General features: G+C 34.2%; 1 protein-coding gene across 3 annotated transcripts in view; it reads left to right on the forward strand.

Moving 5' to 3' along the window:
* The first annotated feature begins 251 nt into the window (after window positions 1-251).
* Window positions 252-23066, forward strand: part of LOC136035516 (major facilitator superfamily domain-containing protein 12-like) — a 40747-nt gene continuing 17932 nt past the window's right edge. Inside the window, exons 1-6 of one of the 3 annotated variants that reach the window (XM_065717355.1) lie at window positions 252-558; window positions 9535-9742; window positions 10188-10302; window positions 13185-13352; window positions 17078-17263; window positions 20263-20374. In XM_065717355.1, coding sequence (XP_065573427.1) covers window positions 273-558; window positions 9535-9742; window positions 10188-10302; window positions 13185-13352; window positions 17078-17263; window positions 20263-20374 — 1075 coding nt within the window. In that variant the 5' untranslated portion in view covers window positions 252-272. The remainder of the gene's footprint in view (window positions 559-9534; window positions 9743-10187; window positions 10303-13184; window positions 13353-17077; window positions 17264-20262; window positions 20375-23066) is intronic. The other 2 variants (XM_065717357.1, XM_065717358.1) reach the window with 2 other exon arrangements.

Below are 23066 nucleotides of genomic sequence, written 5' to 3' on the forward strand. Positions count from 1 at the left end.
TTCGTAAAGAGCGTAAAAAAGGCATCAAGTGGTATGTTCACTTTATTGGTAAGTCAATTATGCGAACTGTGAAATATTTACCCTTCTTTATTTATAAACATTTTACATCATATTCCGCTCTTCCTGCAAGGTTCTACGACCGGTAATGCAGCGAAAGCATGTGGATTTGGCTGAAATCCATATATGGATTTGTTCAGGCAATTTAGGTAGAATTCAAGTGAACATATTCTTGGAGCTTGAATGAAGTTCGCTCAAATTCAAAAGTCAAAACCATGTCCAGTTATCCTCCCATTATTAACGGTTTCTCCTTATCATGGAGGGAAAAACTCTGTTATTCTGTAGGACATATTCTGAACGATCTCTGTGCTTCTATGTGGTTTACCTATCTTCTTGTGTACTTTCATTATGTTTTAGAGTTTAGTGACAGTTTATCTGGAGTTATTTTATTGATAGGACAAATTGTGGATGGAGTGGCAACACCATTTGTGGGAATACAAATTGGGAGCAAGTTTTCATTTATTTGTACTGAAAATAGATGTAAAGGATGGTATTTGTTTGGTATGTATAAAATATGAGGTACTTGTAACAATGGGAAGGGACTGGCCCTATGGCACATGAGTCTTGACTCATAGGCATAAAAGGTAAACCTAAGTAAATGGCAAAATTCTGGTTAAGGGGCTTAGACAATTGAAATAGCCTAGTGAAAAATAGCCTACAATAGGTTTGTTGGATTTGGCCCCATACAGGTTTGCAACATTTGACTTTAATAGGCCTAGTCATTGATCCTTTGTATGCTAAGGATTAAATATTATCATTTACTGCTATATGAAAAGCAGTATAAAGTCAAACAAAAGACAGTATTGTGCTTTTGACTGTTTATGCCCCATTTGTTATAGAGTAAACATAAATAAAGTCATTCAGATAAGTTTTCATACCTCATTCTATTAAATCTATTCTATAGCAAGTATGAATAAAGTCATACACTGGGTAAAATACTTCTTTTTGGGAAAAATCACTTTTCTTTAGTATTCTGAAAAATAGACAGGTTTTCAGACTCACCCTATTGTACCACTGTATAATGTAATGTCCACATATCAACAAGATCCCCACGTTTATCTGCCTTCTTGTTATAATTTTCACCAATTATTTGTTATCATAAATTCAAAATATGCTCTCAGAAAAAATTATAGACCTATTTAATATTTGTGTTCTTTAGAATAAATATCAAGTAATAAAAGTTACTTTTTTAGAATCAGAAGACAATCAGCTTTTTGTTAATATGTAAGTAAAACTGAAATACTGAAAGGATATATACATTAAGATAGGATAATTGGTATTTCCAAAAAGAGGTCCTTCTAGGTAAAACCAATAATTTCAATTATTTGACCTTAAATAATTTTGTAATGATTATATTGATACATAGCTTGGATTTCTTGATATTCATTAATATGCACAATTTTTCTCAATTTATGTTTGATAACAAGATATCAGGGTTTGAGTTTTACATAATCATAGTCAATTTCATACTAGTTTTTTACTCAATGACTTAATTCCCCTTTTGTTCATAAAAAGAGTAAGAAATATGAACAATTCAAAACACTATTAAATATACTATAAAAATATTAAGGACATGACAAGTGATGGACCTAGCTAATTAACAATACCATTGGAAAGTTAGGTGTTCTACTATTCCTATGAAAGAAATGGTTATGAACACCTTTCATTTATAAAGTATATTAAAAATACTAAATACTATTGACATTTTGCTATTCCTATACTAAGGAAGTAATCATAAAAAAAATGCAAATTTAAAATACACTGAATTTATGGATCTTTTTCTCAACTGAAGAAAAAATACAACACTGGAGCCAAAAAGAAAATATCCAGGCCAAAGAAAGCATTAATGCTTTCTTTGGCAATTTAAAGCAATTAAGGCATTAGTATCTAGGCCAAATACACTGAATCAATGGATCTTTTTCTCAACTGAAGAAAAAATACAACACTAGAGCCAAAAAGAAAATATCTAGGCCAAAGAAAGCATTATAGAGGTGGCCTAGTATATGTTGGTTGAACCAACCTCTGACCCAGGCAAGTCCTCCATATGTCTCTGATTTTTTTCTTTCAGGCTATGGATTATAAGGCATTTTGTAATCACAAAGAGCTTTGCCATAATGAAGGCCAAGATATACCAAAGAGTGTTCCTCTGGAATTACAGTTCCATCTGTATTAATATAAAGAGGACCTCTAATATGTTTGTTTATACTGAAGATTAAAAACTTAGTTTTGGACTGTGGAACAGTTAACCCTATGGAATTTAAATACCTAGAAATTGAGGTCACAGCTTCCTGCAACCCAGATAGATTCTCACCTAATATTAGAAGCTCATCAGCCTACAAAATGTGACTGTTATCAAGGCTATCTAGAGCAATCAAAGGATGCAAAATTGTTGTAGCTGAGCTAAGACCTACATTGAAAGTCATAGGACTAATCACTGACCCCTGTTTAAGCCCTCTCCATATGGGTACCTTGCTTGAAATTAAATGGCCAACTCTGATTCAAGTGGTAGAATTTTGATACCATGACCAAAGGGACTTGTAAATGAACAGATTCACCCTGGATTTCAAGAGAGATAAAATGGACAGGGAGTACAATATGGAGTCAAATGCTCCATTATATATTGAGTACACAAGCAAATAATTCTTTCTTGGAGTACTCATACTGATGAAGACTTGAAAGAAGTGTTCTGTGAGCATTGTGAACAAACAAAAGCCCCTTTGGAACCCAAACTGATTGTCACACATATTTGCTCAATCATAAGCCTGGTCAAAGATAACTTTTTCTAAAAGCTTCCCACAAATCAAACAAACTTTAATAGGCCTGTAGGAAGAGCAAACAGAAGGGTCTTTACCTCATTTTGGAATGCAAGAACTTAGGCCCTCACAAAGTGACTTTAGTACATAATTCTGAGAAAAAGCAGCTTGAAACAGATAAAGAAAGATGTGATAAATGCTTGGGAGAGCCATACTTCAAATGATTCAACATGATTCCATCAAGACCCACAGATGCCAGATTTCAGAAGTTGTATCCAGTTTTCAATATCAGAAGGTGGAACTAAAATAAAATTCCTATAGGCATTTAGATCATGAAAATGTGCTAATAGTTTTGATTTAAAGATGGTGTCTTGAGGAGGAGGGCTGGTTGCAAAATCTTTAGAAAAATGTTTGATCTAATTGTCCATTGAAATAATATCTGGAGAAGAGGTTAGAAAGGATGTCAATTTAGACTTGTAGTGCCATAAATGGGAAGGGGTATTACTGAGATCAGATGATAGTCTAGTGATTAGATAGAGTCTAGTGATTTCCACAAATGGACAAGCTTGCAGAATTTATTCTTCATAAACTTTGTAAGATGGAAAAGCACCCCAGGCTGCAGTTTATCAGCCCCAATCCACACATTACACCAAAAACAGTGACATACTTTCTTCTCTTTAAGGCGAATGCATAGACCAGCATATTTTCCTAGTACCCCTCCTTATTCTTTCAAGAGGAACAGAAGCAGCATCTGTGATTTTTATCGCATGAACTATCTGGGCCAGATAAAGCTCAAGGCTTAGGAGATCAGATGAAGGAGAAGTAGCTAGAAGATGGAAGGGAACTTTAATTTTATCTAGTAGTGAATCAAGAGTAAGCTGATAATTATGTAGATTTATGTAATTCCAATTCAGTTTTTCAAACCATTTGGGCACAGGGTTAGTAGGCAAGGATGAAGTGTCAATAGGGACTTGTAGCTCCAGATGAGAATGGTCACTTAAAACAAGTTCATTGGAGATGACCACCAACTGAGACTGTAACTCAGATACATCAGTCAGTGCAAAATCTATATCAGGAACCCTTCAAGAAAATTGTGGACAAAACACATAAAAGAACATGCTTTGGCCATAATGAGTAATTTGATGGTAAATAAGTAATAGATAATAAGTGATTTGTTGGTAAATAAACACAAATAATAAAAAATTTCCCCAAATTAGCAGCCAGAAAAAATTCTGAAAGCTCAAGTAAAATACTCCAAAACCTATTCCTTACAGCAATCAAGAGACCACCAGATAGGCAACCCATAGATATGGCAGGTTGTACATAATGTGTTTGTTCAGAAAATTGCCAGTGATGGTTTGACTGTAGGGTCATAAGCCCTACTCTGGTTTCAAATAATATCTTTAATTTTAAGTTTAAATTAATTATTCATTGTAATTTTTATTTGTTTTTCTTCTCATTTAATCATTGATAGAGATTTCTGCTTATTTTATGTTTAAATTACAATTTGAGTTTCTTTCCTCTTGTGTTAGGTTTAGCTCTTTACTTTTCTTTCATTTTTTTTAGATTTTAAAAATATTAGTTTCTGTTTCTTTTTAATTGACTTTCTTTTTTGATTGGTGTATAAGAGGAATGTTTGTAAGATTTTTTTTTTTCAATATTAAGAATTAAGATCTGGGCTTAATATTTTTATTTGGACAAAATTTTACCACAAATTTTGATCATGGTTTTATGTATAAAACTTTAGATGGATAGACATGGGGAATATTCTTCTAATAAATAGATTGAAAATCTTCATAATAATTCCCCTTCTTTAGGGCTGAAATCATCTTGGCAACCATCCTGTTACAATTGTGAATATAGAGCAATATTGATTGACCTTGTTATTAAAGAGCTTTTTCGTCAAGTAAATGCATTTTGAGCTCATTTATTAAAATAATTGTGATTTATTTCCAGTCAAGGCTCCCTTGATTCTGAAACTTAATTGAGGTGTCTTCATTGCCTCAACCTGCATTAGGTGAACTAACATATAAAGAATATTTTGCATTAAGAATCAAAACAACTAGATTTTTATTGTAATATTTTTTTATACTTGATGAGCTTCCTTTGATTTTACTTACTTAAAATCAACTTAACTCCCTTCCCCCTAACATTCAGTCAAAGTTTCAGCAGGTCCTGTAAACTGTTAATTTACAAATATGTCATGTCTCATATTTCATGAGATAGAATATTTCGTGTCTGAGATAGTGTATATGCTCCCTTTTTGACAACATTGATGAACATATGTCTACTAGTTTAGTTTAACTTTCCTCCAGTTTTCCTTAATGTTTCAGCTAAAAGCAAGTCTTTTGATTTATTTCTACATTCTTTAAAAATTTCAACTTGAAAACTTTAGTAATTTTGAGATATTTAAGATACACCCTTTTCACAGCCTAGATGCAAGTAGTGTCTTTTGGTTTAGTTCAGCATTCCCTGAGAGTTCTAACTAATTATTCTTAGCTATTCCTGTTATATTGCAGATAGCCTACTCCTTGTATTCTTGATGTTCATTGTGTCTTCCCATTTAATCCAGTACTCCTTATAAGTTTCAACTAAATATTCTTAGCTACTCTTGAGATATTACAGATACATCTTTTCATGCCCCAACAGTCAGTAAAAACATTTTTTTGAGTAAACTGCAGGACCCGTATGTATTACATAAGCATACATCTACTTTGTCAAATAAGTTTTCCATGCTAAGGGACGAGTTGTCAATTGATAATCAATGGGAAAAGATAGTCAAATTTTTAAAAGAGGCAGCACAAGAAGTTGTGGGATATAACAGGAAGGAGAAAGAGCAGTGGATATCTGAAAGTACCTGGGATATAATTGATCAAAGGGCAGAAGTCAAAGTTCTCATAGATAGGCATGAGCATAACATGACATGCACTAGAGAATATCTAGATGATCTAAAAGCACAGTATAAGTGACTCAATAAACAAGTCAAAACATGGACTAGGAATGATAAGAGGGTGCACCTCGAAACTATGGTTGATCAGGCTGAAGTAGCTGCCAGGCGGGGAGATATTCGTACTTTGTACGCTATAATGAAGGAGCTTGCGGGTATTTCAAAGGCTTCTTTGACTCAATTGAAAACAAAGAAGACATCTGATTAACCCAGACAGATGACTTAATCCGACACTGGATGGAACATTTCAGCGAGGTATTAAATCAGGTACCTCCCACAACTTCTTTAAATATCCCTGAAGACACATTGTTTGATCTTGGAATATATTCTGGACCTCTCTTGCTAAGTGAAGTAAAAGAAGTTCTAAAGACTTTGGAAAACAGAAAGGCAGCCGGCTACAATGGCATATCCCCAGAACTGTTGAAATATGTAGAAGCGCCCTAGCAGTGCCCATGTTTGAACTTTTGAGATGATGAAAAAGTTCCGAGCAAATGGTCAAAGGCAGTAATTGTCAAACTCTTAAAAAATGAGAAAAGACTAAATGCGATAATTGGAGAGGCATTCAAAGAATGCCTCTCCAAAAAGAATTCAAAGTAAAGTGGAGAAAGTTCTGAGAGATGAACAACATGGTTTCTGCCAAAACAGATCATGTTGTGACCTAATACTTAGCCTGAGAGTCCTGCTTGAAGAATCTAATGAATGGCAGGTTCAACTGCTCACAGTATTTATAGACTTTCTCAAGGCCTTTGACTCGATACACCGCGAGACCATCAAAATTGTAAGTATAATCAAAGCGCTATACCTGATATTATGTGTGCAGCACAAACGGAGGATGACCTAACGGAGTGGTTTGCTGTTCAGTCAGGTGTAAGGCAGGGCTGGATTCTATTGCCATTATTATTTGCCATAGTCATAGATTTTGTGCTTTGTGGATGTAGCTTCAGTGGGGTCTACAATTGAGCCCACTAATAGAACTTCATGATGGTGTATTTGCAGACAATATTGCGCTCTTTGCTCACGAATCAGAAGCTATACAACACAATATAAATGAATTTTCGCGTGTGGCAAATGCTGTTGGACTCTCCATAAACGCTAAAAAGACTCCCTGACTTAGCTGAAGGACTCTTGGTCAACAATGAAGAAGTTGAAGTAGTGAGAGAGTTCAAATATCTTGGCAGCATTCTTATGCAAGATGTCAATCCTGAAAGAGAAATTTTGTGCTGAATAGCCTTGGCTGGCTCTGCCTTCAAATGTCTTAGACATGTTTGGAGAAATAACAAATATTCCTAGAAGCTAAAGCTCAGAATTTATAATAGCAATGTCCTCTCCGTCCTTACATATGGCTGTGAAATTTGGAGCATCACTGTGCAACTAGAAAAACGACTACGGGCCTTCGATAATAACTGCCTAAAATCTATTTTGAATATACATTGAGCAGAGAGAATAAGAAATGTTGAGATTTATAGCATGACAAATCATACCCGTTCTTGATGTCATTAGAAAGCGATGATGGATGTATTGGGGGCACATGGTGCAAATGAATGATGGAAGGCTGCCACATGACATATGGTGTTGGACACCCCCTGGCCTCTGCAAGTCAGGGAGACCCAAAATGACCGTTGGCAGGATATTAGAGGAGACGAAGTTGGCGAGGTCTTCAATGGAGGAGCTTTGGCCGATGGCTCAGGACAGGTCGTCGTGGCGAACCACTGTTGCTACCTAATGTGCCTCCAGGCTTGGGAGGACCTGTGTCTAAGTCTAAGTTAGGCTTGGTAGTTTGAGGCAACGAAGACGCTCACAATAGGGAATGGTTTGGAATTTGCTAATCAATTTTGTTGCTTGCCTTTGGATTGCTTCTAGGATGAATTTGTATTTTTTGTAAAAAGGGGATACAAGTGTCATGCCAACTTCAAGTTTTGGCCGAACAAGAGCTTTATAGTATTGTCATGACTCCTGAAGAGCCGCTGCTGATGGTTCTCTTTATTCTTCCTAGGGTCTGGGTAGCTGATGAAACAGCAATAGCAGCATGAGATTCAAATTTAAGTTTCTCATCAACCAAGACACCCAGATCTCTATCCTCGGGATAGAGATCTGACATAGAGATCTTTGAGATAGAGAGATCTCGTTAATACCTCGCTCTTTACACTAAAGCTTAAATTTTCTCCCAATTCTTTAAGAATGACCCCTGAATCACAAAGGCCATACAATAAATAGTTGAAATTACTAAAAAATACTTTAGAGTGAAGAACGAGGTATTTAGGAGGGGGTGAACCCCTCATATGCGCAATAATTTCTGTTCGGTTTAAGTTTTAACGCTGCTTCTTACTTTCAGTTGAAAAAACTTATTCATATTTATTTTTCATTGTTTTTTGTTTTAGATAATGCTAGAAAAACCTGCACCCCCTTCATGGAAACTCTCTTCCCTCATGATAGATTGTTCCATGGAAAGATCCTCCCACGCACCCCCCCCCCCCAACCAAAAAAGGTCCTCCTGAAGACGTCTTCAGACTTCACAATAATCATTACTATATGTAAACACTGGTCAAAGTTTATAACTTGCAGCCCCTCCCCCGGAGACTGTGAGGGACTGAGTCGCCTCCAAAGACATAGTTATTAGGTTTTACTATGGTGTCAAAACTACGTTTTCTAGAGTTTCTTTTACTATTGAGCCGGTTGCTCCTTACTACAGTTCGTTACCACGAACTGTTTGATAAAGTTTCGGCGATATGTATTTCATCATGACAAAAGACAAGCTGGGGTAAAAGTCGACGTTTAACATTCTATAAAAGCTCCAAGCGATAAAATAGCTGTAAATAACGACATCAGAGTTTATAAAGACGTTAGGCAAGAACTCAATACTGCATCTGCCTCTGTTAAAAAAAAACAACAGAGGTTTGGCTTTATGTTTTTCATAATGACAAAAGCAAAGGAAAAAATGTAAACGTCTAATAACAAAAAAAACGTAATTTTTACAAAGGCACCAATTCTAATATAATGTAATCTAAAATGTTTAAGGGGTTGATTGATGAAAATGAAGCACAGATAAATATGATTAGAAAATTAGTGAAAGCGAGAATCGTAGAAACAGGCATGTAAAAACCGACGGCGAGAATCACGTTGAATTGTAAACGAAATTTTGAACAGTGATCAGTGGCTGGAAACTGGAAAAGATGTGTTTGTTATTTATAATGTCTTAAGAAATTAAATGAGATTATTTATGAATCCAAACTGCCAAAGCAAGAACCGTGGGAAAAACTTTGTGTGGTAAAGATGAACAAAATGGACAATGAATTATATGGTTGGAAAACAAGGAACAGCAATGACTGGCCACGAAAACGATCTAAATAGGCTAGGACTTTAAGAAAGAATTCTTATCTTTCAAAGGGTGGCTGTATAAAACCTGAGGTGACGTCATGACATAAAGAAAAGTCTCAAATTGTCTGCGGCTAGAAGACAAGCGACAATAAGAATCCATACATAGAAGCCTGCCACGTACCGAGTGTTGTGGCCCAGAGGTGAAATCGGGGGCCAGAAGGAATTTCTAAATTGGCTAAACAGCACAACATATATATATATTGTTTTGCTGTCTATCAATAACGTTTTTATTCAATTTTGCGTCTTATAGTGACTACATGCTATCCAAAAATAATGAGTCAGAGACACTTTTCACTTTAATAATTTTAGTTAAAAGGAAGGCACTTGTGCTGTTTAGCTAATTTAGAAATTCCCTAGCTTAGTATATATTTTGTCTAAAATAATGGTCTGATTTTTTTGCAGGTACAATCTGTGTGCTATTTAGTTTTCCATTCATTTTCCAGCCATGCCTGGGCTGCCAGGATAGCCATAAGTGGGCTCAGTTGATATACTATGCTGCGTTCGTCACGATCTTTCAAATTGGATGGGCTGCTGTACAAATTTCGCATTTGACACTTATACCAATTCTTGCCAAGGATGACAGAGCTAGGACTGAAATTACATCTTATAGGTAAGCTACAGATTAAGTAGATATTAAGTAGCGTTTACTTTAAATCGTATCTACAACAGGAACCTCTTGCAGTCAAAGAATTGGGATCTCGATGCAAATTTAGCATAGAAACTGATACATTTATGCATTGTTTTGTTGGCTTCAGTTGGGTTCGACCTGCAGCAAGCTGTTTTTTTTTCGTACTTCGCACATTTATGAAATTCAAAATTTAGAAATCTATATTTCAATCTAAAAATTTTAGAAAAGTAACTGAAATATACAAGAAAACCTGTAAAGCTTTTTAGTTCTTTGGGGAATGCTCAACACTCCTCTTAATGAAACAATATTATACAGAAATACAGCTTAAAATGATATGCGCTTTAAGCTGAATCAATTAACAGTGTCTAATAGCCAAATTTTTAGTGTCCTTCGATACCCTTGGGTTTAATGTTGTATTTTTATTTAGGTACGCATGTACAGTAATATCCAACATAACTGTCTACATTATAACATGGACGGCTTTTGGACTTTCAAGTAGTGCCACTTCAACAATCTCACCAGAAAATGTTGATCAGTTCAGAGTAACTATCTTATAATTCTCTCTTTCTCTCTCTCTCTCTCTCTCTCTCTCTCTCTCTCTCTCTCTCTCTCTCTCTCTCTCTCTCTCTCTCTTTCTTTCTGATGGGATACCCTGCTCCTTTGGAAAGGGTGGATCCCAGGGGTGTCACAATCCCGTTTTTGATGTGACGCACCCATAGTACACATGCTGGGAACCGAAAGCTAATAAAATATTGGGGGTTGAACAACTATTACCTTCAAACCGATTGTTAGAGCTTGGTGTAGTTGGGAAGTTTAAAGGAAGCTTCTAACAGCTGATTCCTTACTGAGTCTTCCCTATGAATTATGTAGCATGCTTTGCAAATCAAGTATTCCAAAGAAGATAATAAAAATTATGTGCAATCAAAGAGGTTAAAATAACTATATTTAAATAGAAACCCTTATGAAGCATTGAAACATGACCTGCAAATTGATCGTCGTACCCTGGCATAAGGGTGAAAACGAATGGAAAGATTTATAAGCCGATTCCTTACTAATTTTTCTCTGTGGATAAAATGTCAAGCATTGCAAGTCGAATATTTAAAAAAATATAAAAAAGAAATGATTTCGTACACATAATTTGTTTCTCAAGGTGGCGAAGGTTAGGAATAATGAAATGGAAGTGTACTCAATATTGCAAAATTTCTGGGATTATGTGTAAAATGTTTTTTTGTGGTGCAAAATTGAATAAATTAATGGACACAATTTATAAAAATCTACAAATACTGTAATCTCTTGACGTTTTTTCTTTTGATGTATTTAAGCAACCATATTTCATTAAAATGAGAAAAATCCAGTATTGCCAGATATGAATCTCTCTTATGGTCAACGTTAATTAATTTGTCGTTAGGTCTGATATACTTAAAATTCTGATATAATTCTATTTCTGATATTCTTGGAATCTAGTTAAAATAATGATGCTTTTCTGCACAAGGTTCTGCTTATATGGACGGTATATTCGCACATTCAAGCTTGGTTATTTATAAGGATTTAAACAGTAAAAAGGAGGAAATTTTCTTAAACCAAAGACATAGTTTAGTCCGCTCTCTCAGGATATCATTTGAGGGAAAACCGCTGGGCTGGTGTCCCTCCCTGGTGTTCAAAAAAGTATAATGCATTTAATAAAAAATTGAGCATTCTCTAAAATGGGATTAATGTATTAACCTCTCCCTGTCTTGAACATGTTGGTTACTAGGACGACTAGTTTCCCATAACAAATTTCTTAACTAAAAAAAAAAAAGAAGAAGCTAAGTCCATGGTCATAGTCCCAATTGAAAAAGTCATCCTTATTGCCTTACGTAGTCTCAAAAGAAAATTGACATAAGCTATATACTTATTTCTGTATCAGTTTTGATTGCTATTAATTTGTGCCTTTTACCAGAATTGCGTTCTGAAACTCCCTTTTGATACTCTCTTTTGATGCTATGTATGTATCTTTGCGTCCCTCTCAGTTAAACTATATTTTCATATCAGCAATAAAAAAATCGTATACATATGGGAGTCAAACTTGTTATTAACTATTAATAAGTTTGCGTGCATTGCAATATAATTATTACTTTTAGTTAATGCAAAATTCGTAATATTGTTGCTCTGCTTCAATAGAGAAGTGCAATAATCTAAATTGTGGACAACGTCAATTTTGTAGTTGATAGGGGGCTGTGATATGTAAATTGTGTGTCAGATTTGACAAAAAGCTGAAAATCAGAATGCATAATACAGACAATGTTGCCAAAAAAGTAAAGAAGTATCATGTAATAACTTCACAAAATTTATGAGATTCTCTTTTCTTCATTTTATAAAAATTCAACATTTTTTTTATACGAACGTTATTCAATAAGTAACGAGACAAATCACCGTAGGTTAGAAACAATTTACTTAATAAATTCATAACTTTGCCTACTATTCAACACAGTCCTGAGCAACGTTAATAAACTTGTCCCGCCTTCGTTTTAATTTTTTATACGTCGCTGGCATCAAATTCTTTAGATCAAAGCCACTGTTGCACCTGATTTTTAACTTCGTCATTGTGTCGAAAATGTCTTCTGTGTAGAGCCTCTCTTAGGGCTCCAGCGAATTGAAAGTCTCATAGATCAGCTCAGGGTAGAAGGGGTGATTTTGAAAGGTTTCCCAATCCAATTTTGAAAAGTTTATTAGTCAAGAATTAAGCAGTTTATAAGCAAGAGTATATAGAAAGAATATTATATATCCACCCTGTTTTTCTTTCTTTACTTTTGTCAGCGGCTTATAGAGCCCTTAAAGGAATGCTTCCAACCAAGCCAGTTTCACACCAACGGAGTTGATTCTCAAGCAACCGACAGACCACAACGCTACAAATGACGGGCTCCAGCTAATTGAAAGTCTGATAGATCAGCTCAGGGTTGAAGGGGTGATTTTGAAAGGTTTCCCAATCCAGTTTTGAAAAGTCTCTGGATTTAGCAGTGACATATATGGGTGCACATTGTCATGGAGAAAAGTCACACCGTTAGTCAAGAATCCACAATGTTTCAGTCGAATCAAAAGGCTATCTTTTTTTGTGAGCATATCACTGTAATAGTGTTTGTTACTGACTCGTTGATCTTAAGAACAGTCACAATAGGTAGGTTAAAAATCAGTTGCAAAAGTGAGTCCAATGCCAATCTAAAGAATTTTATGCTAGAGACATACATAAATTGGAACAACGACAGGATAGGTACATAGATGTTGCCGGCCTGTGTGTTGAACAGTAGCAACAGTTCTCAATTGATGTAATAAATTGCTTGTGAGCTGTCGCAATTTATTTTTCTACTTATGGAATGACCTTCGAATGTTCTTGTGCTTTTGCATTGACAGTTGGTAAATAAATTGTCCAAAATCTTTTTTTTTTCAGAAAATAGTTTTTATCGCAGTTGCAATAGGTGCAACATTTTCTGCTATATTTTTCTTTGGTGTCAAGGAAAATAGAGATGTCACCAGTGAAAGCCAAGAAAGGACACAAAGCCAGGAGAAGCAGCTAAAGGGTATTCTCGACTGGCTAAAAGAGTGGAAATTCTACAAGGTAATAAATCTCTATACCAAATGTTTCCAAATCGTTATATATAGTAATATTTAACAATTGTAATATTAGAATACTATTAGACTGTTTTCCTAAGATGCACGAATTTCTGTGAAAATAGCTCTACTAAATCTGAAAAAAAATCACATCTTTTTTCTTGACTGCTCGCAAGGGAGGAGCCTTACTGTACATTTACTGTCTCTTTTAAAAAGACCAAAATATACATATTGTATAAAATCATGTAAACATTCGGAAACTATATTTCTTTGTTGTTATTTCTATATTGTCCATGTTGTCTGGGTCTATGAAATAAATAAAAGCTTTTTAATGACATACATGAGACCAATGCAATATTAAGGATTTTTTTAAGGAATATTAAGGAATTGCCAGCTAATGCATTCGTTGTGTGGTGCAAATTAAATCAAGTGAACAGCTTCACTCGTCTATGTAGTGCTATCAGTAAAGATAGTGGAGATGGTATTGAGGTTAAAAGCAAAAAAGCCAAGGTTTAGAGTGTATTTTTCACATTTGAAAAAAAGTTAGGAAGACAAGTCTGCGAACAAAGATTAGAACATTGAAGCAATAGTAGTAAAGTGTAGTTCTGAAATGTGGGAGCATCAAAAGACGGAAGTAGATTTGTTGGATATTGTCCAGAGGAATTGTTTACGTATAGTTAGGTCTGACTGGCCGTATTTCAAACAGTAAGCTCTACGAAAAATGTGGTTGTATCCCGCTTTTGAGGGCTATAATGAGATACATAACGTGTCTGGGCTAAGATAGCCCAGACACGTTATGCAAATGAAAATTGAGAGACTGTCAAAGATTATCCTTGTTAGCTATCCAGCTAGGAATAAATGTAAAGGAGGAACTTGTCCCACTTGTAGCCATATTTCAAGTAACCACCTAGTTATTCGACGTCCATCTTTGACGTTCTGCCATGGCTTGATCTGGCCTCCATGTAGTTAGTAGTAGCAATATAAGCTAATATAACTAAGTAAAAGTACTTGTTTATTATATATACCAAATGTAGATTTTTGATATTGTGGCGTTTTAGTTCTAATATAGCTAAATAAGTTATAAATAAAGGTATTTTGAGCAAATGCCTGTCAATATTTAAGTTTCTAGGATATCTTTTTCTTGTTTTCTATTAGAAGATTTGGAAACACATTTTCTCAATGCAACTCCAGGCCCTGTGACAGCTGAGATCAAACCCTGAGTCCCTGTGTTACCAAGCAGCGATTGATTCCATTGTGCTACCACAAGGTTGCGTGTAGTGTCTTCGAATAAGATATTAGTGCTCTATATTCTGTATTAGTTCAAAACTAAACAAGTTGTCTGCTCGTAGTGCTGGTATTATAATACTATGCTTTTTGATATTTACGGTCCCTGTGGAACACCAACACCCGATGTTCCTTGTGGAACATCGACAAGTAACAGCTGAAATTAAAACGATAAGATTCTTATATTGTTGGATTTAGTATTTTCAGATTTATCCGCTTACTGAGCCAGGATTATGGTAATATTTATACTTATTCTAACATAACCATTTTAATTTCTTAAATTTAAAGAAGTTTCACGTTTTCGAATGTTTCTGACAAAACATACGAAGATGCAGATGAAAAGATGCTTTCAACGCTTCTTTTTATCTACAAAAACTTTAATAAATTTCAAAATATAAATTCGGTAGAAGGATAAAATCAAATCTCGGCTATCGAATGGTAGTAAAACTGTGAATACCGAAGACTTGCGCTGGAACCATCGGTATGAATTATCAGGGCGGGGGAAATTAAGTCGGATTTTTTTAATTGGTTAAGCAGAAATTTACGAACGGATATACAACAAAAAAATTTGGTAATTCAGTTTTTTAATAAAAGAAACCTACATATGTTTTCATCCAGTTTTTGGTGTTATTTGGCACCAAATTAAGAAAAAAAAAAAGAAGAATTATGGTTGAAAAATGACCTAAAAAGGCTGAAACATGTGGCACCATACGTCTTAAGAAAGTGTAGCTTTCCATTACTGGTGTAATTCTTTTCAGAAATTGTTATTATATGGTAGAAAAGCGGTGTCAGAATGAACTAATTAGTTTTGCTTATTTATCTTAATGGCTAACCTTGCAACTCAGACGAAAACTTGGTTCTGCTCAAAAAACCTAACTAAAATCGAAACAATCAAACTAATAATCTTTGAAAATCGCAGTTTTCCAATGTCAAGAGATCTGAGATGGGCCCTGGTTGCAATGAATATTTTACTTTAAGGCTCTTTGCGCTTAAAGCATTTTCAGACACAATGTATTATATATCCATCCTGTTTTTCAGAAGCTGTCTATGTATGTGATAGAAAATCCTTGTGGTTTGGATTAATATTTTGTTTATGTATGAAGTTATATAAATATTAACGACAAAGAGTCGCCTTAATGCTAAATACTTGTGTAATAAAATTTAAGAAACAACTAAAACTATGCATCGTGTGGACGTATAATGCTTGGTTAAACCTCCTCCATTCCTCTTGAAAGCAAAAAACAATACTGTTATTTTGGATAAGTAATATTTTCAAATTATTAGTATAACTAACAAAAGATAAAAAGGGTTGTAAACGCTATACTGTTTAAAATGTTTTTCACCTGGCAGAGGAATATTGAGTCATTTTACTCTCTTTATTATCTTTTATATTATATTATTTATATAATATTTATTTTAGTTATAGCTTATTATTATTTGATCCATTTATTATTTGTTTCTTCCTATTATTATTTTTGCTTGTTGAGAGTGAGTATAAATATCAGAATATTTTTGAGAAGGAGAGTTGGCTTGGCATGTATTTGTTCAATTGATTTAATACTTTCCTTTTTGTTCTTGTATAGCGATCTTAAATACCTATTAATATAAGACATAGACGGTTTGAATAATTCTGCAAAAGTCCTCACAAATTCAATTATTGTTTCCAAAAGCATATCGAAAGCATTCAAGCAAGGAAGGAGGGTGTGTTTCTGCTTGTTTCCTAGTATTTTTCTATGTTGAAATACCCCTAGCTATAAGATTATAAGATAGTGCGTTTTGAGTGAATATTTTTACGGTAACCATTAAGAGGTATTCAAAACAAATACGATTCGATATTTATAATAAAGCTCGTGGGCATCCAATGAATCAACTATACCACAAATTGAAGTTCACCAGAGGCGGTATTAGGGGTCGACAGAAGGGATGCTTCCCCCTAGAAATCTTTGGGGCGGAAATTCTCAAATAAATGATGTAAAAGTTATATTCATTTTGTAATTTTTGGAATCCTATTTATATTTAAATTAAGTAGAGGGCACAATTAATAAACGAAAATAATAAATTATAATTAATCAATAAATTAAAAAAATAATTAAATGATTAAATGATAACTAAGTAATTATAATTGAAATAAATAATGATAATTAAATAGTGTAAATATAATTAACAATAACAAAAAATTATTTATAAATTATCAAATAATTAATAAACTAGAAAAATTGCTAATAAATAGAAGTTTTGTTAAAATTTTGTCTAAAAATTTTGTGGGAGACTGGGGGGGGGGGGTAATCAAGGTTTTTCCCCGGACAACAAGAGGGGCCAGAACCGCCACTAAAGGCTACGGATAATTTGAAACAGGAAAGGTGGCTCGGCCTGATCTGTAACGCATTTATTAATGTTGATGTTCTTGAATGGTGCTTGTGATTTAGATGTTTTAATCAATTATTTTAGGTAGCGCTTCTCTACATGTCTACCCGCCTGTTCGTGAATTTGTCCCAGGTTTATTTGCCGCTTTACCTCCAAGATACCTTGAACTTACCAAGTACAACATTGGCAACAGTGCCTTTATCCTTATTCGTATCTGGCCTTTTTGCATCTTTACTGATACGCCCATTGAGATTGTTACTTTCCAAGAAGGTATACATCACATTTCATTCAGTAATATGTAGTTTTGCTAGTTTTTTTTTGTATTTGGGCTACATGTATCTTTGGGGACAGTCAGTTATCCAATTTGTAGCCTCTTTTTTCTTTTATTCATTTTTCTGTGTTTTTTTTTTCAGAATGTTATTGATTTTCTGTGTCACTTGCTATTTTTTCTTGTTGCCTTTTTTTACTTTTAAAAGTCACTTTTACTTTATTTTTTTTTCTTTTTAAGAAAACAAGGGTTGAATTTTGAAGAAATATCCTTAAGTTTTAGTTTTTGGTAACTTAAGGCAATAATTAGACAAGCTATTGTATAGCTTGGATGAAACACGAGAATTTCCATAACGGTGTTTGAAGTGACTTAAAGAACAATCTTATGAATTTCACCTCCCTCTCCTACATAAGCTCTAAAAGGCAGTGTATTGTGAACTGTTTGTAAGTTGATCCTAGGTTTTGGGTACTTTCCGTACAAGGTAACAAGAATTTACCCAGTTGAAAAATCGCAACAGATTTTACTTGTTTTTAACGGCTTTCACGCCGCGTGTTGAATTTGCTCTTTTCTCAAACAGCTAAATATAACATTCACTAAGATGCTATAGTATGTATTAATTTTTTGTATTTTGTTTTGTTAGCTTAAAATTTTTAGTTGAATCTAAAATATTAGTCTTCTTCTAAATTATTTTATTTTTTATTGGGGGGGGGGTAGAGGTGGGTGTATTGCTGATTTAAATCGTTTCTAAGCTTATTCTATTGAGATTTAATTTCTATTGCCCCCTTTAAGCTGCAATAAATCTCACGTGGAGTAGAAAAAGAAAACTGCTGACGGAAAACTGAACGCAAACCAAAAATAAAATACAGAAAAGGCAGATGTTTATGCCTAGTACTTACACAGAAATAAAAAAAACAAGTAAAACCATCAACAGAAAACAACAATATCTGCACATATTCTTAATTAGTTACTTTATTAGTTTTGGGGCAAACTAAACTGGAGAGTTTAAGATTTGACAGTATTATTATGTTATTATTTTATTTTTAACCCATACGATGCATAAAGTAAATAAGCTATGGTGGAGTAAGAATAAATATAAAAAAAACACAAAGAGAAAAACAAATACATACACAAAATCAACGAAAAAAACTATACATAACAATAAAACCATATTGACCATGGACGATATAATTATAGGAAAATAGCTTATGAAGTCGAGGATGATGTCTTAGCAAAGAAAGTTAGGTGTAATATTAGGAAGTCTTTATATTTAACAGAGAGAAAAAGGGGCTTTTACAAGAATTATTTGAGCGGTAGATCATATGAAAATAAGAGGAATGTGTAAAAAAAAAAAATAGAGAAAACATTAAAATATGAACTAAGGAGGTGTGAAGTGGAGGCCATGGATAAAATTGCCGAGGATCTGGAAGATGCAGCCAAACGGCATAATAGTAAGATATTGTACTGGCATGTTAATAAATTGAGTAATCAATCCGGACTTGTTCCAGTTAAAAATAAAGAACGGGGCCACAATTAGTGATAAGGAGAGAGTTAAAGAGAGATAGGCAGAACATTTTATGAATGTGATAAACCGTGATAGAGTTGCAGGAAAAGATATAGAGGAAAATGAAAAAGTTTGTGATTCCTTGGATGTGAAGGAAGATTTGTTTTGTGAGGAAGGCTACTTTTAGACTGAGAGATACTGTAGATAAAGTTTGAAGGAGAACAGTGTGGGCTTAGGAAGGCTAGAAAACGTGCCGACCAAATTTTTCACTCCTAGATTAGTAATTGAGAAGTGCCTGAGTCATCAAAAACCTTTATTCCTCAGTTTTATAGATTATGAGCCAGTACTTGATTTAGCTGGTAGAAGAGCTTTAGCGAAGGCATTTTACTTGTATGGTATACCAGACAAATACGTTACGGTGATTGGTGCTATGTAAGAGAATAAAATTGCTGTGATGAATGTTGGAAATGAAGTTTGTAGCTGCACTCGTATTAAAGAAGGAGTTAAGCAGTGTTCCGTTCTTTCCACATTTATATGAATTATTTTGGTTGACTTTGTCTTAGGGAGCAGCAAAGACAATGGAAGAACACGGGATCAAACGGGGAAGTAAACTCTCCTAGACTAATGATTTAAGCATCCTAGATGAAAATATTAGCAAAATGAATGAACTTTTAGAGGTTTTGTGAATTTAGGGTGCAAGAATAGGTCTGAAGATTAAAGTTAAAAAGACTAGGTCGCTAAAACTGGGAATAAGTGAAGATGAAAAGGTTAATTTGAGTAACGAGACGATGATCAAGTGGGCAGTTTTGATCGATCAAATGGACCTGAAGTTGGAAATTCGAGAAGATTCATTGGATGAAAAACCTTTTTATCTGGCAATTTGACTTCAAAATTCATTTATTTGTCTGAATGTAATATGTGGGGAGAATCTTATGATCAAAACAATAGTTACCTAATTGGATGTTGGCATGCTTATCTGATGCTTGATATTTTTTTGAGGTAATTTTTGGTTCGCACAGTATAAATCAATGGTCATATGTTTTATATCCTCAGCATATCTTTTTATGGAATTTTAATGAAAACTCAGGGATAATCCTGAAAAAATAGAGAAATAGATTCAAAGACGATTGCTGATGAGAAAGGCAAGATACTAAATGTGATAAGAAATTAAGGGGCTAATCTGTACATCTAAAGAGTACGAGGAAAGAAACAAGGTTGCAAACGAGAGCTGATAAGAAGACAACAACATACATAAAATGCTCTCTCTCCCGCTTTCTTTCTAACTCTTTTCCATCCATGTCACCTCCCTCTTTCTCTAAGTTAAAATGTTTTATGTTCCTTTAATGCCACCTAATAGTGAAGACCTCTTATAGTGAGGACTTGAAGCACTTTCTTTTTCTGTTCCTTTATGTGCACTGTCACATTTTCCCTCTGTCAGATTAATAATATTCGCTTATTCAATGTATATGGGTGTAATACTTTCTCTTTTATGTTGTATAGGTCATCTTTTCCATTGGTGTTATTTTGGGATTAGTGCCTTCGATCCTTATTTGGTATGACTCAAGTGAGGTTTACAAACAATATGGAGTATATCTCGTAGCTATTCTCTATGGTGAGCTTTTTTTTTTTTTATTAATCTTAAATTAAGTTGTTTTCAGTTGACTTTGGGGACCCCAGAGGATGAATTATATCCGGACATCAATTAGGCACAACTGAAACATAGTCTTACCTCTCACTCAGTTTCATTGAGGTCTGATTACCTCTTTTGCTAGATATTGTGGCTACGAGAGTTTGTAGGATATTCTCTTTAATAATGTTTGGATTACAGCAGTTTGTATGGCAGTGATATTATTTGAGTGATAACTGTTTGATGACAACTATTTTATATGGTACTTTCATGTTTATTTATTTTTCAAGCCAGGATTGGATTACGGTAAAGAATAAAAACTGTTTAATTCAATAATAATTAAATCTGAGATTTAATGCAAAAGGGAAATGAAAATAAGAGAAATAATTAAGAAAAATCTTTTACCATGTCTCCGCATCTTGTTGTGGCAGTGCATCATATAGTCCAAGCAGACTTTGCATAGCCTATTAATTAAGACCATATTAGCACTTTCCGAGGCTTAGAAGTCCTTTTGCCCAACATATAACGTATATTTTTTTTCAGATTATTCTCATAACTCCAAAGAAATGGTTTTAGTTGTAAATGGTCTTGTTATCCGTAAAGCCAATTAAAAGGGTACAGTTGATCATATTCAGCCGTGTCATATGCATATTATAGAAGCGACTAAAATCTACTCTCATTAAATTTACCTTTATCAATATCTATCAAGTTTAAATTCATAGCCTTGTCACTACTGGCCCTAATGACCTGTTCTTTGCGTTTTTGCTATATTATTCCGTTTTCTCTTCGCTATTGTTCTCTTATAAGGGAGTACTCGCTTATAGAGAGCTATTACTCTCTTATACTTTCTTACTTGATGATGATGATTTTACTCTGTAATTAAACCCTTACAAGTATTTCACTGCTAAATGTCTACAAACTAACACTACAAAGAAAAAACAAACAATAGAATAAATGACACTAATAAATGCTACAATCAAAGGCAACAATCGGGTATAAATATCAAATTTTAACATCAAACCAGTCTTCTAGTTGAGTACAAAAATCTGTTCAAACATTTCCTTAATACTTTATCAGAAACTACTGAACTAGGACAATATGGGAAATTAATTCCTAAAGAATGGAGTTCTAATTCCATACCAACACGTTGTAAAAAATAATCAGGGCAAATAAACAGGAAGTGGCTGCATGTTTCACTTTCACCTCAAATGCACTCTCCCCTTCTAACTTTTCCAATTTTATTTAAGAAATAATTTAACCGACAATGCCCTGTTATAATTTGCGTAAGCTGGTGTGCAATGTTCATTTTAGAAGCAGCTATTAAATGGTCTTTTGATGGAAAGAACTTTATTGACCATGAACTCACTTTATTAGTGAAACCTTGATACCACTTTTCATAGAGAGCCATTTCTAATTTACGTCTATCTAAGGGAAAGGGAGTTGAGCTGTCATCTGATTGAACATCCAAAAAAACTTTTATAATCTCATCTGTGTATACATTGTGAGACTTTGTCCTGCTGGATATTGGGATGACTGGACTTTCTTACTTACTCTCTCATTATACTTACTTGGTATGCTAGTCGAGTGTTTAACGCCCTAGACTTGAAATCCTGTATACGTGAGGACGAGGGTTCGAGTCCTGCTGTCAGTGGTCTCCAGTAGAGAGTTTTATTCTATTATAGCTTTCTAGTTCAGGGAAGTGAATACCTCGGTTACTCTATTGGAAGAAATGAAGGTTTTATAATAATGCTGTGTTGATTTATATTGTCTTCTTTTATAAATTTGTCTGGCATCAGGTGCATAAAAAATTAAATTTCCTGCTAGTTTTCTACCAAGTGCAATCGTTAGGTTTTTTGTATTTGTTTTACTTTTTCTCCAAGGCTTTGACCTTCAAATTTTTGGGGACACTTGCTGTGGAAGGCTGGTTCCCGAGGGGCTTATAAAGCTGGGAGTGGGACTGTTACGCTAAATTCTTACACGTTAATTATTGACAATCTGAAAAGAAAATTATCACTAAAAAATTTTGACAGTCTAGTTAATTTGTTACAGAAAATGCTAACTTTTGACAGTTTTGAAAGGTGAGTTGTCTCTAAAAGACTATGACAGTTCAGATGAGTTTTTACTGGAGACTGTGTTCAGTTCATTTGTCAATCTGAAAGGAAAGTTCGTACAAAAGATATGACGGTGAAGAAAGAAAAAGTTACACTTCAGTGTTTAGAGTTGGGGATAAAGAGGTAGAAGCCCCCCCCCCGTTACTTGTCTGTTACAGTGCCAATGGATATAGAATCTAAATAGAACCGGTTTTAATTGAGTTTGCGATCTGTATTGAACAAAATGTATTTAGTTTGTGATCTGTATTGAACGAGAACAGTGAAATATAATATTTAGGAACAAATTTGGGCTATATATTTGCACATTGGAGGGGGTAAGGTATAGTGTGTCTGCATGTAAAATATGTTAGGTACAATTATTTTGCATATCATGAAGTAAAAATTGTTTTTAATTTCACACTGTCCAAATACTTTACCCCCCCCCCTAATCTGCTGCATATATATAGATTAAATTATATATTTCACATCTATTCTGTCACTTCTCTTTGTCTTGTCTCACGAAAAACCCAGTTCTACTTAGCTTCTATATACATAGGTGCTATAACAGACAAGTACTCCCCTCCTTA

This window comes from Artemia franciscana, chromosome 14 (genome assembly GCF_032884065.1).
Source record: "Artemia franciscana chromosome 14, ASM3288406v1, whole genome shotgun sequence".
Classification (NCBI taxonomy): domain Eukaryota; kingdom Metazoa; phylum Arthropoda; class Branchiopoda; order Anostraca; family Artemiidae; genus Artemia; species Artemia franciscana.